The sequence below is a fragment of the Rattus norvegicus genome, chromosome 1 (assembly GCF_036323735.1).
Source record: "Rattus norvegicus strain BN/NHsdMcwi chromosome 1, GRCr8, whole genome shotgun sequence".
In the NCBI taxonomy this organism is placed as follows: Eukaryota; Metazoa; Chordata; class Mammalia; order Rodentia; family Muridae; genus Rattus; species Rattus norvegicus.
Genome location: NC_086019.1, coordinates 10,758,552 through 10,777,257, shown reverse-complemented (window position 1 = coordinate 10,777,257; position 18,706 = coordinate 10,758,552). Strand labels below are relative to the sequence as shown.

Here is an 18,706-nt window from a genome sequence, read left to right as displayed (position 1 = left end):
TAGAAAATAGTATGATGGTTGCTAAAAGTTAGGGGTCAGTGGAAATAGAGAGCTGTCAATCAAAGGGAGCAATACTTCAATCCATAGAAATGTCTTCCCCCACCCATACAGAGGATCCAAGGCTGGCCTCAAACTCACTCCGTAACCAAGACTGATATTAACTTCTCCATCCCTTGGTTTCAGCCTCATAAGTGCTAGGATTACAGGTATGTACCACACCCCTTACTAGGAATATATATTTTATATCACTTGTATAACATGGTGAATATAACCATTAATAATTGTATTGAATATTTTAAAATTGCCTTGAAAATAAAATTCATGTGTCCTCATTATAGGATACATACACGAGGGTCCAGATAATGTTATTTAGCTAAATTTCACATTATATACATAAAATATTACATTGCACTCCATAAATATTTATAATCTGCTAATATGATAGTCCTAATAAAATTTGTTTAAAAGTCACCAGTTAGTTGCTGAATGATTAATTGAACAAGAAAGGATTCAGCCAGCAGGTCGAAACTCCTCCTGTCTGCTGGTTTAGCCTACAGATTCTGAACCCGCACCTCTACAGTTGTGTGAGCCAATTTCTTGAAAGCAATCTCAGTATACACACATAGGTCTAGATGATTCTTCTTTTTCTGGGGAAGAGTACTGGCTTAGGCTGTTGCTTCTGTTTCTTTCTTTGCTCTCTGTTTCATGGTCACTTTCAAGTTAAAATTCGATGCGTGTGCAGACCCAGTTTCGTCAAATATGGCTGCTGTGAGATCATGATGGCAATGGCTGAGTCTTGCCCAGTGGATGTCATTTCGTAGCCCTCCTCCCTATTATCGGGCTCTATCATTCTTTCCTCTCCCTCTTCTACAATGTTCTTAGCCTTAGAGGTAACGGTGTATATGTCTTGTAAATGACAGAGCACTCAACAGTAACTTAGTCTCAGCTCCTTCCACAGCCGTGAGTCCCCGCATTCACTACCACTGTGGAAAATTCACCACTGGAAAATGAGACTTCTCTGATAAAGGTTGAGAGTAGCACTGGCCTATGGATATTAACACAAGCATTTAGAAGACTGTTTCTGTTATGTCAATTTAGCTGAATAACAGTATTAACATCCCCCCTAGGTCCTATGAACTCTCAATCATGGATTTGTGACCAGATTTATGGAACAAGATATAGATTCCTTCTATAGAATAGGGGCCTCAAATACCATGAGAGCGTCGTTAGCCCAAGAGCAGGGATGCCCTTATTGCAAAAATGAGCACAACCCTTCTGGAAGGTTGACCTCCACCAATAGACAAAGAAGGAACTCGGGTGGCACTGCCTCTCGTGGCTGAGTCATTTGATACTAGCCAATCCAGAGAACGAGGACTCAGTGCTTTTAGTTGTGATCCTACCAGGCTCCAAGGGAGAGTTTGAAACCAACAAATGGGAGTGGTTAAGCTAAACGGGCCACAAAGCCAACCAGAACGTCATGAGTCCGATTCCATAAGGACTAGAGGGAGGTAGAAGGAGATGAGGGGCGAGAATAACCATTGTCAAGGAGTAAGCAAAACAGAATTATAGGAGTGGAACTACCTCATGAAGAGTTTGCAGGGAGACACTGCTCCTGTCAAGCCTTCAGGAGACACCGCAACTTCAATTCCTGTTTTGATAAGTCTAGCGGTAGACGCAGAGCTAAGCCACACCCATTTTCCAGACCCACAAAATGGTGAAATTAATGTCGTTTCGAAAAGTTTAGGTGGAATGTTAAATAATTCCTTGGGACAATCTAGTGGCACAGAGGTGGACTTGAACTGAGTCTGTAAACCTTAATCTCAAACCCTGGTCATTTCTGAATAATTCGTGCAGACTATGCCTCCTGGGCCTCACTTCCCTACCTGTAATACCAAAAGGATATCAGCTTTTCTTAAATGGAGCAGTTTAAGCCTCTATTAATTCTACTGTTCTTCTTCTTTTTTTTTTAACGTTAAAATAAATACTGATAAAAATCACAAGAACACACGCTGGGCCAGAAGTAGTCTAGATTGCTGGAGGCTTTCCAGCTTCCTCTTTCTTTTGCTTGAAACTATCTGTCCTCAGTCCTGTTTTACCTCTTTCCCTCCTACCCCAGTCCTTCTCTACCACTAGCCAATCAGGGTTAATATACTTTTATGGCTTTTATATGTATCCGTCTACAACGAAAGCCGGACTACTTGACTCCGAAGGGCATCAAGTCTGGAAAAGCCGCTGCCCCTAGCACTATGTGAACAGAGCTCAGGGACCCTCGGCCTGAGTGCTTCAGAGTTATTTTAGAAAGTGGGTGTGCCTACATCCCCCTGCAAAGCAGCTTCTCAGCAGAAGCGTCGCATGGCTGTCTTGACTCTCCCAAGTGAGCGGCTGCATTTGCATTGGCAAATTAATCCCGCTCAAACAGAAAAGAAAAATAAATCGCCCCAAACCTCTCCAGCCCTCCTCCACCCTACCCCATTAACTTCTCCTCACCCCTCTCTCCTTTCCCTTTCCTTCTTCTTTCCTTTTATCTTCTCTTCTCTTCTCTCTCTCTCTCTCTCTCTCTCTCTCTCTCTCTCTCTCTCTCTCTCTCTCTCTCTTCACCTCCCGTTAGCCCTCTCCCCTCGAGGGAAATTGAGGGGACGGGGAAAGGAAGAGCTAAGGAAGGGAAAAGTAAGGGACAGCCCGGGTGCTTGGCAGCGGGCAGAACAAATGCCCACTGGCCCGCCTACGTTCCAAGCTCTTTACCCAACCTCTACGGGTTTCTGTGCTCGCAGCCGACGGGTGACCTCAGGGTCAGCGGGGTCCCCTCCCCGGAGCTGCGCCTGGCTCTACGCCAGGCTCCCAACCCTGCCGCCCGCGCCGGTCCCGCCCCGCGTGGCGACTTTTCCCTTTGCCTCTGCCTTCGGGTGGCCGGCCCTGGGTGGGGCAGCTGCTCTGGCAGGACGGTCCTCTGTCCTCCGATCGCCTAGAGCCCGGGCCACCCGGGGGGGGCGGCGCGCCGAGCCGCACCTGAGCCTCAGGGGTAAACTGAGGCCGGAACGGCGCTGCGCCTTGCCGCAGGCTCCGGAGCCTGGTGATCTCAGCCTCTCCAATCCCGCGGGCCGGGATCAGCCGCCACCCGCTCGCCGGAACCCTTCGTCCCAACTCTTGGGAAAGTTCTCCGCCGGGCGGAACCTGCCGCCGTCAGCCGCGCCCCTGCGCGCGGGACCTACTCTTGAACTCCGCGGCGCGCGCCCGGGGTCCACCTTGCGCCGCCCCGCGCGCAGAGGACGAGCAGCTGCCAGGAAACCCTATGAACTCTCCAGAAAGGGCGTGACGAAGGGTCCTGCGGGGCGCGGTCCCGAAAGCCCCGGTCCCCTTCGGTGGAGCTCACGGACAGCACGGCAGAGGAGCGCTGGAGGATGAGCGTGCGGCCTCTGGGAACCTCCATGCGGTAATGCGAGCATGTAAGTCGCCTCCCAGCTCGGAGCCCATCGCATCTCCATCTGTGTCCCCTTCACCCCTATAGCGCAGCGCTTCCCAGAAAGGTACCAACTGCAGTAACAGAAGCTTCTGTGTGCCTCCTCGAGGCACCCGGGTGTGGGTATTGCCCAAACGGAGCCCGGGCATGTGTGTGCAGCTTTCTTTCCCCCTTTCTCCTCTTGAGAGAGGTAAACCTCACTTTCGCGCAGTGGAAAGAATAAGAACGGCAGGGCTTCAAGTATGGGGGAAAACGTGGTTTTGATTCAGATTAAACAAGGAGGAGCTCACAGTGTAGCGGCTTGCAGGGTTCTGGTCCTGGCAAGCCAGCACTGCCCGGATCAACAGCTGGGGAAAGGTTCTGCTGATCCAGAGATTGGCTTTCCGCTGTCACCTTTGCCTGGAGAAGTAGTTCTCAGAGCTCTAGATATTTAAATGAGTTTTTATCCACTTGTAACCTCCCACCTCGCGCTCGTTTCTTTGAAGAGCTCAGAAAAACGTTCTAATATACAGTGTTTATTAAAAAGTAATTAAGGAATGTGATGAGGGCTTCCTGTAGAATTACCAGTAGGAGGCATGGAGGAGAGGGTAAGGATGGTCAGAAAAAGAGTGAAGGCTTTTCCTAGATGGAGTTGCCATCCAAGTTGTCAAGTTGTGGGGTGGCTCAGAGGGACTTGGTGAAAGAGTGTCCTCACGTACCTCCTGGCCTGCCACACTGGTTGATGGTTCTCAGATGGGTCACTTTACCTTTGCGGTCAACTTAAACGTTACCTTTTCTCACACCGTATTCTCCCCCCCACCCCCCCCTCGGCCATTTGCTTTATTCCTGGGCCCACAGACTTTTAACCCACTTCCACTAACTTGTTGAGCAGTGATAGCAAATTGATCCTTCCCTCATTCCATTACTCCATCCTTACTTATTTCCGCTTCGATTTCCTCTTCCAGGTTAGCACCCAGGGTCTTCGGTGTTTATTCCTCTTCGCTGCTCTGTCCTGTCCGCATCCCCAAAGGCTTTTTTTTTTTTTTAAGGTAGGAAACAGAATAGAGCATACCAACCACGCCCTCCATGCTGTAGCTCTGATCTCTTCCCTGTGCCTTGTAATGAATACCACTTATATTTGTATTAAAACTCCATGTGAAGCAATGCCACACCTGTGACTTTTACAGTTTTGCTTATGCCAGTGGAATGGACGAATGGATAACTTGTAAGCATTTGTCTTGGGTTACAGCCAGCCTTGTAACATAAGACTCGTTCTCCTATGCAGGCAACAGGTTTGGAATGACGGCTAAGTTTGTTTCCAACTTCAGTTTTTCCTGCAAATACCCTGACTTTTCAAAGGAGATATTTAGTATTTAGGCAGCTTCCCTGGATGTGGAGAGGTCATGGGATTGAAAGCAGGCATGCCTGCCCACACGCGTGTGTGTGCGCACATGCATGCACACACACACACACACACACACACACACACACACACACACACACAGGAAATCGATCAACCAGTAACAATAACACTTTCTTGATAATGCAATTAAATTACCTAATCCATTTGAATTTGGTGTGATTAAATTTATGTCTTCTCAGGTTGAATCACAAGTCAGCAGTCATCTAAGACTTTTACCCTTGATTTAAATTTCTTTACCAAATTCTTTTGGTGGAGATTTTTTTTTGTGTCTTTCAAAAATGGTTATGTGTATTTTCTGTGCAGTGGTTTGAGATGTTTTAACCCTTTTTAGCCAGTGGGCAAGTTAGAACACATGGAGATAATGCCAATCTACCCAAGGTAAATATTTCTATTATTTTGTTAAAAATGTTGAAATGAGGAACAAACCATATTTTCCAAATTTTAATTTCAGTAAATAAAAATACACAGGTTAATTAAGGGTCTCGTCCTCTTTTAGAACAAATTTGTATATTGTTACACTCGTGGTTTAAAATTACAGACTTCATAAATATATTTAGGAGTCATAACAACTGCGTGTTTTTTCATTCTCTGGGAAATTCGGTAGATTTAGGAAGGCTGGCCTTTGTTGGTCTCCCATTGCAGGAAGATACTGTTCCATTTATGGCTTATATAAGTTACATGACACTGTGTCTTTCCAATGTGAATGGTGAATGAGGCTATTGTCTGCTGGCTTATGGGAAGTTTTAGAGGCGCGTATTTGTTACTGCCTAAGTGAAGTGTCATGCTGATTTCTGGAAATAATGATTAGAGAGAAATGTCATTTATATGTTTAAAAAATCAACTGATGATAATGTCTTTAGACCCAGTCTTGTTTCTAACTGTCCACATAGTATATAGAATTTACATTTCTGATGAAAGACGTTAGACGCTTCTAGAGGCCATCTAGTATTCAGACTAAACAGAAAGTGTGTAATATTTGTGGCAAGATGTATATTTCCATGTTCCGGCCTAGTTGGATGACATCATTACCTTGTCAAAGCTAGAGGACATTGTGATGTCTACTGCTTGGTGAAAATGATGACATTTAAAGGCTGTACCAATTCCAACTAAGAATTCCAGTCTAAAGAGTACAGCTACCTGGGTCATCTTAATCTTCCTTTCCCTTGGAGTGCAATTCTTTGGAATGCCTTTCAAGATAATTTGAAAGGCAGCCGATACAACGAAAGCTTGCATGTTTATGAAAGCATTGATTAAAAAAAAATACACAACCAGAAGGAAAAATATTTATACTGTAATAGAAAAGTATGTATATGACTTGATCTTGCCAATCCAAATACAGGAAATCCAAGAGAGACACTTCTGTCAGCTGACAGTGATCAAAGCAGTGCCACTCACCAGCACGGGTGACACCAGCCAGCACGGGCGACAGCAGTGATAGACCCCAGTGCATATTTTGGGTGCATTTAAGGGGTTTTTTGTTTGTTTTATTTTAATAATTGTAAACCTACAAGAAATTTGAACGGATATAAAGGAAACTCACAGGAGATTGGAGAGATGGCCTTGTCGCTCTCAAAGAGCTCAGAAGCTCAGTTCACAGCCCTCAAGTGACTGCTGCTCTAGGGGTCCAACATCCTCTTCTGGCCTCCAAGGATACCTACAGAAAAGTGCTCTCCTGTTTCTCTCTCTCTCTCTCTCTCTCTCTCTCTCTCTCTCTCTCTCTCTCTCTCTCTTTCTTAAAGTGCAAGGAACAATTGAGTATTCTTTTCCCAAAGGTTATGTGTTATAACCATTAGTCATACATTGTAAAAGTTATCCAACATCATTTGTTTTAGTCATCCCATGCATGCACCTACCCTACAATTTTGTCTTTTTCAGAGAATTTTCTGAAATCAAGTTGCACATATCAAAGTTTTAATGTTTCACTGAAAATTTAAAGATAACTGTAGATTCAAGTATATTTGTAAAAAAATATGACAATGCCCTATATATCCACTGACTAATTTCTATTAAGAATATTTTACAGAACTATAGAGCAAAAATTACAGCTATCTCTTCCAGTTCACACAGTGCCTATGCGTGTGTATGCATTCATGTGCGTGTGTGTGTCTGTGTGTTCGTGTGTGTGTTTGTGTGTTCCTGTGTGTTCCTGTGTGTATATGTGTGTGTGTGTGTGGGTCTGTGTGTTCCTGTGTGTGTGTGTGTGTATGCTCCTGTGTGTGTTCCTGTGTTCGCGCGCATGTGTGTGTGTGTGTGTGTGTGTGTGTGTGTGTACAGCATTTGTGTAAATTCTCAAGGTGACATCACGGTATGAGCCAGTCATGCATATTCTTGTTTAAGTAAGCCAAGCTTTGTGAAGAGCCGAGCAGTGAGACTTTAGTAGTGGTGTGGGTGAAGCCAACTTAATGAAGGGGTCTCACTTCAGTAACGGGATAGCACTTTCTCTCCTTTATGCATTAGCTTAGTCTCAGGAACATGGTCTTTCACTGATGGAAGAAATGCTATTATAAGCAGGCTTGAATATGTTAAATTACTGTTCTTTTATCCCCATAGAATCCCAAGCTGTTCTCTGTCACTCCCAAAGCACTTTGTGAAAAGATTTACCAGAGAAACAGAGTAGGGATATGTTCGAGGAAGTGAAATCATGTTGATGTTAGCACAACTAATATCCTGTTAACATCCCCGTGAAATGTGTTTTTCCTCAAAGCTTTCCAAAGTGAGGCTCAAACATATGGTATTTTGTAGCCTATTGATTTGATACAGGTTTTGATAAAGGCAATCCGCTCCTCTAAAAGGACAGCTGCATTGGAAGCCAGGGAACACAAATGATTTGAGGCTTACAGCTCATCATGAAAGCTGGGCAGATAGTTTAATCTCTTACATTCTCACCTGTGAGACAACAGGTTTGCCTGAATAATGAAAAAGAGTCTTTCCCAAATTACATAAGGCTATGAACTGATTTTCCTTTAAAATAAGTTTCTGAGGTCTAGAGAGATGGCTTCGTGCTTTAGAGCACTTGCTGTTCTTTCAGAGGACCAGAGTTGATTCCATCAACCGCATCCGGTGCCTAGCAATCACCTGTAACTCCAGTTCCAGGCGATCCAACACACACACCCTCTTCTGACCTCTATGAATACGCATATGCGCCTGGAATATGCACACCAAAACACATACACGTGAATAAAAACAAAAGTAAATCTTTGAAAAGTGCCTCTCTTCCCTTTGCTCGAACTTTGAGACCTTGATCAAAACTCCATCAAGTTGAAGTTTCTGTTTAGAACCTTAGTAACCGTACTTGGGATTTTTTTTCCATTCTCCTGAGAAAGTCGTTAACATTTCAGGGATGTATTTTTTGCTAAGTGATCCCTTGAGAAGACCCACAGTGATTTCCTTCCCCCAGTTCTTTTCCTAATTTATTTGTTTCTGTTCTTTACTAAACAGTAAAGTCAATGGAAGTCAGCTTGTCCTATGGTTTATGTTTGGCTACGAGCACTTGCACTGTCCTGGCTACTTTTGTGTCTGGGTTGTGGAGTCTTCAGTCTTGGAATGTGGCAAGCCCTGGTCTTCATTTGCAGCTATTGCTTGATAGGACTGCAGGCCAGCTCGCTAAAAGAACTCAAGGATCAGTTATGGAGCCGCTAAACATCAGAGCTTTTTATAGCAGAGGAGAAGTTGCCTGAAAAATGAGCAGTGTCTAGCATCCTGTTTGAGAGCATGTGTGAGCTTAAGAGAGAGTGACGCTGCTCACATACTGATGGTGGAGGAGAGCCACTGCATGCCACACAGAGTAGGAAGCTAGATGGCTGGCATGCCAGTCTTAGGAAGGCTGGCGGCCATCTCTGTTCTTTTCCATTTTTCTGAACCTCAGTTTCTTCTGTGAAAGCCATAAGCAGTTCATCACCTTTCGAATGTCCAGCTCTCGAAGCTTCTTTGAATACGTACTTGTTCTTTTGTTTTAGAAGCACAGCCAATTAATTCATCCCCAGCATGAACAGGGAACAACTCATTCATAGAACGTCAATAGGAAACAGGCCCAATTCTTCCAAATAAGCGACCTTCCCTGTGGCAGACCATCTAGCTGCCTTTTGTGAAAACTCCGGCCGGCCGACTGAGCTAGAGGTAGAAGTTCTCTTTGGGTGGTAGGAGCCCATTTACAGAAAAGCAACAAGGCTCACAGTAGAAAGTGCCTGTCCACCAAATCATATGCTTAACAGAGGAACAGGACAGAATAAGTCCTGGCCATCCCAGAGTCCATACCCATTATTATTAGTGTCATTATTTACTCAAACATGTTCCTGGTAATGGGTAGCTGCTTTTAGCTTCAAAAATATTGGGTGAAGATATATGCAAACATGTGTTCTATGCCTGCCCCCCCAAATCCTCTTAATCTTGTCTGAGTTTAGAAATTCCAAACAGACAGCTGCCTGTGGTTGGAACTTGTAGAATGTGGAGTACAAGACTGTGATAGGAACTTTAGGCACTATATGGCATCTAGTCATTCAGAGCAGACATGAGGTAGCTTGTCATCTTCCCCAGTGATCCCACAAATGACTCTACGTTCACTTGAAGGATATCTATCGGCATAAGAGATTAAGCCTGTTGTCTGTTATTGTTCAAGTGTCTTCCTTTTTCTTGTAGAGCAGATAGAATGAACACGCACATTAGCATGCCAAGGAGTGTGGTAATTATAACAGCGGTTACTTACGGAACGATTGTGAGGTATCAGGTACTGACCTTTGAAGACATCATCCTATTTTGAAGATGTAAGTGTCTCTAGGGCTAGGTACACTGCAGTACCTGACTTTATAGGTGACCCGTAGACACAACAATAGAATTTTGGGATTGTGTAGGTCTTAGGGAGCAAACTCAGACCTGTTTTACTGTAATCCGTGTTTTCTTTGATACGACATCATCGCGGAAAAAAAATAATGATTCAATGTGTGTTCTTAAGGCAAGGATAGGAATCCCTTTGTGTATGTTTTCTCAGTTGAGGGTTTTCCTGGCTTCCCATTCACTGTTAAACACAGTACCCGTGTAAGCAGACTTTGGACTTTAAGAAGGTATAGTTTGTTGTTCCTTTGGAAATAAAGTTACTTTCCAGCAGGGATTGATTGCAGCTTTACTGTCATTTGTGAGTGTTAGGACTTGCTGATTTCTACCCATTGCTGTAGTGTACCTACCCTTGCATCTGCTCAGTCTGGCCCTTTTACGGCCCCTGTGAGCAAACGGCTTCTGTCCTTATCACATCCTCTGCAGTCTGGCCTGTTTCAGTGATGCTGGCTCGAGGAAACCTGTTGTGAGCCACGATGACATGATGCCATTCTAAATCATTAATAAATACATTTTTTTTCAAATTAGAGATGACACTGTTGTCCAGCAGTATGGGTTGTCAACAAGGTAAAGGCACTTGACACCAAACCTGATGACTCAAGAGTTTGATCCTGGAAGCCCACACAACAAAAGGAGGAAAGTCACTCCCAGGAGCTGTCGTCTAGCTTCTACATGCACACATGTCCAGGCACGCACAAACACACAATACGTGAGTGTAATTTAAAAAACGGGGAAAGATAACACATTATACGCAAAGATCTAATGGTTCACCTGTATCTAACATTCCTTACTAGTTTCTGAACCACTGGGTGAATAATAGCCATTTGAAAACACCGATAGGTATTAGTACACACAATGGATTCAACTTTTTGGCATGTTAGTGCTCCTGTGCGACATTTTGGGAAAGGAAGACTAATTTTATTTTATTTTAAATATTGCCTTTTGATAACGGATGCTATAACATGAAAAAAATGTTATTATGATTTAAAACAATACAGGGTGAATAACATAGATATCCATGTCTGGTGATGCTGAAGAGGCTAAAGTTGAAATCTTACCCCCTCTCTCTTTTCCTTCCTTCTTTCTTTCTTTTTCTCTTCTTTTCTTTTTTCTTTCTTAATTTTTTTGGGACAAGATTTCTCAGTGCCCTGGCTGTCCTGGAACTCGCTCTGTAGAACAGCCTGTCTTTGAACTCACAGAGATCTGCCAGTATCTGGCTCCTGATTGCTGGGGTTAGAGGCGTGTGCCACCACACCCAGCCCTAGTTTTACAATGATTTATTTGTAGAATTATTTGAATATTTACTCATCTTATTAAGACGTACCTGCCATATATAGTCTTGTAAGGAAGGCATAAGCAAGTATGTGGTGACGCAATATTCTGAAAACACCCCTTCCATTCTAAGGACTTTTGCTGGACCTCACAGCCAGAGTTAGTAATACACTTTGAGGTCATGTGAGACTTAGGACAACCATCCTACCATGTACTCAGCCTGTTTGTTTAGCCTGCCTTTTAGAGAATGATGTAACAACCTTCCTTACTTGCCTTGGCTTTCCCTTGTAGTTAGCTTTCACACCCTAAGCCAGTGTCTAGCTGAGATTATAGATTTCGGACTCCTCTATACCCCAGCTCAGAACAGTGCATGTCAATCATCTGCTGAAGGCAGCAGATACAGAGGTTAAAAGCAGCTTCCTAAAATCTTTCAACTGTAGAGGTTGAAAGCAACCATTTATGGATATTATGGTTGATAAACCATGGTTTTTGGTGGCTGGGTCAAATGGGATTGGTTGGGGCCGGTGACTTAATCCCTTTTAAAACTCTGCTAAAGATTTCTGAAAAGTATCCCATTCCTTCCCCATGTGCTGCTTCCTATGCAATTCAATAGAGGCAGATACCACTCATATTCTCTCTCTCTCTCTCTCTCTCTCTCTCTCTCTCTCTCTCTCTCTTTCTCTCATACACACACAGACACACAGACACAGACACACACACACACACACACACACACACACACACACACACACACACACACACACAGATCCCCTAGAAGGCACATACATAGACAGACACAGACAGAAACAGACACAGGGGTGGAAACAGACACAGGAACAAATAGATTCACAAGACAGCCTCCAGGCAGACACAGAATCTGATTTAGGCAAGGGACAGTCAGGAGACAGAGGACAGAGGGAGCATAAAATAGAGGAATAAATGTGAGCCTGTACATGTAACAAATAAAATGGATGAATTTATGTGTGTGTGTGTGTGTGTGTGTGTGTGTGTGTGTGTGTGTACATGTCCATACATGTCATGCAGGAGCCTGCGGAAGCCAGAGGTCAGCATCTTGTATCTTCCTTAATGACTATCCACCTCAGGTTTTGGCCAGTTTTGCAGTTCAAAGTCCTCCTGTCTCCATTTCCTCCCCATGGGAATTGTAGAACTGCCTGGCTTTTTATGGGCACTGGAGATCTAAACTCATGTTCCTAGGCTTGCCCACCAGACTCTTTACTATCCCTTGAGGCGTTTGGTTTCTTTCTCTTTACTTGGAGGGGACGATTTGGTCCTCATTGTCTTTTAAGAGTCTTCTGAGGATGTGGCCTAGAACACTTGCTTTGCGTGCCTGGGGCCCCAAGTTCTGTCCTTTCTCCATTAAGTTCTTTATTTGAAAACAAGCCTAAAACATGTTTCTATGTTCAGTCCCTGCTGAGAATCATACTTTGCATTATTTGTTTTAATGTCTTAACGAAGGGTATCTGTCTTGACTGTGTCTTTCTGTCATTAACTGCAGGATGTTTGACACACGGGGGAGAAGGTGCTGCCATTGGAGACAGAAGTCAAGCACCCTGCTGTTCCTGTTTGCTTTATGTGTTGCGTGTTTCCCTCTCCCAGGTAGGACTCTCTTCACAGCCGGATTAGTAAGGATTTCATTGTCCTTTTTGGAAGTGTACATTTTATCAAAATGATCTTAACTCTTTTTTTCTTCTTCTTCTCTCATCTATTACAACCCAACCACAGTTTCCCCTCCCTCCTCTCTTGCTTGTCCTTTCCAACCTCATCTCTACTCTATCCACTCCTCATCCGGAAAGGGCAGGTCGTCCAGGGATCTCAACCACACTTGGCATATCAAGTTGCAAAAAGACTAGATGCCTCTCCTCAAGTTAAGGTTGAACAAGGCAACCCTGTAGGAGAAAAAGGGTTTCCAAAGCAGGCAAAATGGCCACAGACAGCACCCTGCTCCCACTCATGGGAGTGCCACAAGAATAAGAAGAAACTACACAACCATAGCATATATGCAGAGAGCCTAAGTCAGACGTTTGTGGACTCCGTGATTGTCAGTTTAGTCTCGGTGAGCCCCGGGGAATTCTGGGTAATTGATTCTATGGGTTTTCTCGGACCGGAAATGACCTTACCTTTAATAGTTACACTTCCTTCCCCTCATTTCATCTCCTCCTAGCGTTGTCCTTGGCCTCCGGTCTCCATCTTCTCCCAGGCCTATGTGAATTCTACCATGGCCGTCGTAGTTCTGTTTCCTAATGAGCTTATTATTATTATTATTATTTTTAATCTTTGCTGTCTTCCTTCTGGTTTTATTTGTTCTTTTAGTCTACAGTGAGTGACAGGGAATCACATAACTGACAGGGAAAAAGTAATGGCTGTTTCTTCTGTTGAATAAATCTGTTGCACTTACCTCTCCTTTCGGGTTTTCACACAGTCATTTATGGAAAACATTGACTTTGCCAATTTTCACCAATCCTGACCTGATTAACTTTTTGCAGTGTGGAAGTTGCAATTTTCAATGAAGGGATTTGAAATTACACCTTTTAGCTCACAGTTTGCTTAGATTATAGGGCATGAAAAAGTTCCTTTTATTTGCTTTTTTAAAAAAAATTAAAACGTTTATTTTCTTGTAATTAAACTTTTTCCTAATCTTTGAAGTAGGAATCTTTGGATGTTGAAAATTACATTTTTTATAAATATTTACATAAATAGGCCAACTAGATTGCGCCATGTGAACAGTGCTTTAAAGGAAATTGTTACTGTGAAACTTTTCTATTAAGTTCCCTGTTTAACTATTTATTTTCCCTTGTTATAGTCACTGTATTACATTTCCCATTCGAATAGGGCTGAATGGTCAATTAAGAAAGTAACTTAATTTTTATGTTACATGATTTAGGATTTAATCCAGATTCTTCCGGTTCATATCATTATGTATGCTCTTACAAATGACACATTTAAGGAATGTTTGAAGGAGATTATTCACCAAAATTGCTTACTCATGAATCAAGACACTCAGTTTGCTCTCAGCATGCAAAGTATTTTTTTCTAAGTCAAGCATTTTCAGCTACTCGCTTGGAAAATCCCTGGCACTTTTTAAAAAGCTTTCTAAACAAAACTGATTTCTGGGTGCATTTTTGTTTGTGTTCTTTAGAATATCTGTGTAAAGTCAGTCTTTCTGTTCCTTAGTCATTGCCAAAAGAAAGTGTTCTAAGGAGATCTGAAAGCAAAACATGGATGGAATTTCTGTGATGTATAGTGCTGAACTATTTCTTAACCTTCAAAGTGGTTTTTCAAGAACCAGTTGGATGATGTAAGATAAATTATGATGTGAAAATTAGTTGAGGTCTGTTTACTTTCGTTTCTGTGAGGTCATGCGTTTGTAAACTTTCAACATTTCTGCAAACCAGTGTACCTCAAATTGGGCCCTTGTATTTTTACATCTCATTGTTCTAATTGACGTATGTGCATTCCTGAATTTTTGTCTTTTGAATAAGTGGAATCAAACATATACTTTAAAGTAAATTAAAATAAGTCAACCAGGCCGGGACTGGAGCTGAGGCTAGAGACGCCTAGGGGTGTTCAGCCTGTTAGAAGGCATCCACATCTGAGACAAGGCAACCACAAGTTCATTTGAAGTGATTCTCCGATCCCAAGTGTCCATTCTTTTAACAAACATCTCTATTGCCTTGCCTCTAGAATACATCAAATACAGTTTCTTTGCTCAAAGGGCTTTGTATTTACTTTTCTCTTGCCTTCTTTTACTCACTGTGCCATAACCTCACACATAAATGGCTGAACTCCACACACACACACACACACACACACACACACACACACACACACACACACACACACTGTATTGCTATTAGAGATATTTGATGTATGAAATCCTCGCCTTGATCAGACTTAACAGTGGCATTTCTTAAAAGGAACTCAGATGTTTAAAAACAGTTCTGATCACCACTGTAGAGAAACTGAACTTTCAGTCTTGCCATTTGCAGAAGTAACCTTAGCACTGTGTTTGATGAGAACATTTGGTATTTAACTGTAATGTCCCCTATGTGCACCTCCCAGCCTCTCACACCTTTGTATGCAACTAGACCATCTTACATTCTTGGGACTTTTAATGGCATTTTGATGCTAATGTCTCCTAAGTCCTCATCTTCAATCTAGAGTCATCTGCTTGTTGGTGGGCTTCTCCCTTAGATTTATATAACCTCTCAGATTTTACATATGGAAGTCAATTTTGTAGTAATGTAGTAATACAGTACTCTTGATTCCTACGCAAAGTCTCATGTCTATTTCCTTATCAGCCTCTACCACCCACAGACCGCCTAAGGGTTCTCTCAGCCATCACTGTTCCTTAGGCAAACATTGACTCTTTGATTACCTTCTCATCAGACTCTTCCTTTAATCCCTATGTTCTAAGAATAGGCTTGTCTGTGTCATTGACCCTCGACCACAGTGGTTCTCAAACTTCCTAATGATGCAGCCTTTTAATACAGTTCCTCTTTCCGTGACCCCTAGGCATAAAATTATTTTTGTTGCTACTTCATAACTGTAATTGTGCTGCTGTTATAAGTTGTGATGTAAACATCTGTGCTTTCAAATGGTCTTAAGCAAGCCTTGTGAAAGATACCCCCCACCCCCCAAGGGGTGTCAACCTACAAGTTGAGGAATACTGCTCTATCAGATGGTCCCTTCTCAACTCACACTTGGGAGGATCCCTAGTCTCATTCTTTCCTATTACCCTTGATGTTAATCTATTCTTACTAGGAGATTTTCATTGCAAATGTGTTGCTACTTTGATTGCAATAGCTAGGGTGGATGATTGACAAATTCTTTAGATATTAAATTGACAGTTCGGATGACTAAAGTTAAATTCTTATAGTTTATTTCTAATAATGCCCATACTTTATATTGTCAGAAAGGCAGCATCAAGAGTTTTCGTCTTAGTAGGTAGGTCAACAATATGTTTTCACGGACAAAACAATTATTGAAAGTAATATATGAAAAGCGACTCATTGGCTCTTGACTCATGATGGACGTAACAGTAAGAACTGCAACAAAGTCCCATATAAATGAGAATTCAAATAATAAAATGTAATTTTTTTTAACTCACTAGCTTACCAACTTTTAAAATAGTTGACAGCAAAACCGAAGTTGCTGGGAAAACAACTCTATTAGTTCCCTCTCAGCAAAGTGGTTAACAAATATGTCGTAAAATTTGAGACAGTGTGTGCTGTCTTTGGATACCAATCCTACACGCAGCTGTCTGCCTTATAACAATTTTTTAAAAAATGCATGTTTGAAGACATGTGTTAGCATGTTAAGGTAACATCAGGCAATTGGAAAATGCTAATTCTTCACCAGCAAGGTGGTGATTATATAAGTCATTACATCACGCCATGAAATACTACAGAGTTCTTAAAAACAATGAGGTAAAACCAGGCATATTGGCTTACTATAATGGCTTGTCTGAGGTAATAATGTGGAACGAGAAATCAGATTATAGAGGAACACGAAATTATCTCACATTCTAATCGGTCCATATTATAGAAGTGGGGCATTGTATATCTGCATGTTTATGTGGCTTCATAAACATAATAAAACATGAAATGGAGCACACCAAGCTTTCAGAATGAGTAATCTCTGGGGGAAAGGAAAGGCACAGACAGTTTATATACTTGTGGATTTAAAAAAATAATTAAACTTTTTTTTTTCTCACCGTACATTGTTGGGGCAAGGACATGTGGAGGTCAGAGGGTAACTTGTGAGAATCTGTCCTCTCCTTCCACTATGTGGTTCTTGGGAGTACAACTCAAGTTACCAGATTTGACCAAGTGTCTTTGCTCCCTGAGACATCAGGGAGATGTTTTGGTTTTACAACAAGCATGTATTACTTCTGTGATTTGAAGAAAATATGGTGAATTTAGTTGTTGTTGTTTTAAAGAGCTATACAAAAAAAATGGTCAAAATGTCTGTTTAAGCAAATGACTGATTTTCTGAGTCACTGAGCTGATACTCCTTCTCCACTCGAAGATTCTTAGAAATGTTTCAGATCATAACTTCCTTTTATGCATGGCACTCTGTGACTCCAAGGATAAATAATGATATAAAAGCAGGCAGAAATTATGGCTTCAAGAACTGTAGGGGAACAAACAGCCGTAAGCCAACAAATTCCTAAGCAACCAAAAGTCACTTTCCACACAGATAGACTTAGTCATGAGCACTGAGAGAGGAACCTCCCTTCTCACCCGAAAAAACAGTGGTATCAGCCGGTTTGCGTTCTGACATCCGTGAGACATCAGGGACAGAAAGGGGAAGTAATTATGAAAGTAAATTGGGTTCCAAATGCTGGGTACTTTCTGTCCCTGAGCACAACACAGTTCTAAGAAGCAGATGACTAGACAAATGGCAAAATGTATGCTTTCTGTTCTTGCTTGAGTCTTAACGTTTTCATGCTCTCAGAACGAGCAACTGGAATGCAGTGTCTATTGTAACGAAGTCTGCATTTGTAGGAAACTGATACTGTACATATATTAAGATTTGATCCAAAATATCCAGAGAAATAATATATAAATCTTGAAAAATTTAAACCATTTCAGTCTTAATGTGCACATACAGTTGCTCAGTGCTTTTGCAGGCCCGAATATATATGGAAATGTATTCATTTTCCCGTCAACGGCAAGGTGTCCTGACTTTTTTTAGAAGCTTTCAGAAGAAGGACTGAGAGGACCCTGGCCCCATCTCAGACCTCAGATGAAAAGACCCAATGTAGTTGAACAAATGAAGGCTAGACAGTGGAGTGTGTTGAAGTCAAACAGGCAATCCTACAGGAAAGGTTACACAGTTCATTATTTAAACAAAGAACGAAAGTGACTTATTTCGTACCGTAGTGACAGCCCCTAGCGGTTAACCAGTATGATGGATTCCCCAGTGAGCCTGACATGACATACATGGCATCACAGAGATAGGAATGATGACATAGAGTCCTGCTGTCCCTGGTCAGGTCACACCTGCCTCATTACAAGTGTCATTATTTAGATATAATTCATACCCTATTTAGACAATAAGAGTCAGAGCATGGGTGAGCCTGAAGACTTTCAAAAACATACTCATATAGGCTCTCTCTGCCTATAGTAAGCTTTTGCTATCTTTGGGGGGGGGGCCTGCAAGCATGCTTCTCAGACATGAAACATTTGCTCTTGTGTATCACTTTATTTTTAAGCAAAAGCTCTTTTACTTAAAAGAGAACAGGGTTTGAGGGGAAGGCTCAATTGGTAAAAGTGTTTGCTACAAAAGCAGGAAGACTCGAGCTTGGATGCCTGGCACTCAGGTAGAAGCTGGATACGGAAGTGTCTGTCTGGACCCTAAGAAGGCAGAAGAAGGAGGATTCTCTGGGTCTCTTTGGTCAGTAAGTTCACCCAAACTTGTGAGCTCTAGATATACTGGGTGACAATTTGTCAGAAAATGACATGAACAAAGATCGAGGCAGAAACCAGACATAGAGCTCTACAAGCATGCGCACACATGTGCTTGTTTTATTTAAGGGTTTTCTCCGATGTGTCATTCTGTTCGATTTTACTGCACCATTTGGTACAGAGAACTAGACCCAGAGATGGACAAACAGGTAACTTTCTTGTACAAAATAAACTTGGCAAGACTCTAGACTTTCCTTTTGACACTGTTCTCATTGACTTTGTAATATTGTGGCTCTCAGGAAATAAAGAATGTGGAAA

General features: G+C 42.3%; 1 protein-coding gene across 5 annotated transcripts in view; it reads left to right on the top strand.

The window, feature by feature from the left end:
• The first annotated feature begins 2,572 nt into the window (after nucleotides 1-2,572).
• Nucleotides 2,573-18,706, top strand: part of Adgrg6 (adhesion G protein-coupled receptor G6) — a 141,682-nt gene continuing 125,548 nt past the window's right edge. For 3 of the 5 annotated variants that reach the window (XM_218313.11, XM_017589821.3, XM_017589822.3), the window contains exons 1-2: nucleotides 2,573-3,443; nucleotides 12,475-12,575. In XM_218313.11, coding sequence (XP_218313.7) covers nucleotides 3,442-3,443; nucleotides 12,475-12,575 — 103 coding nt within the window. In that variant the 5' untranslated portion in view covers nucleotides 2,573-3,441. The remainder of the gene's footprint in view (nucleotides 3,444-12,474; nucleotides 12,576-18,706) is intronic. The other 2 variants (NM_001427850.1, XM_063261282.1) reach the window with 2 other exon arrangements.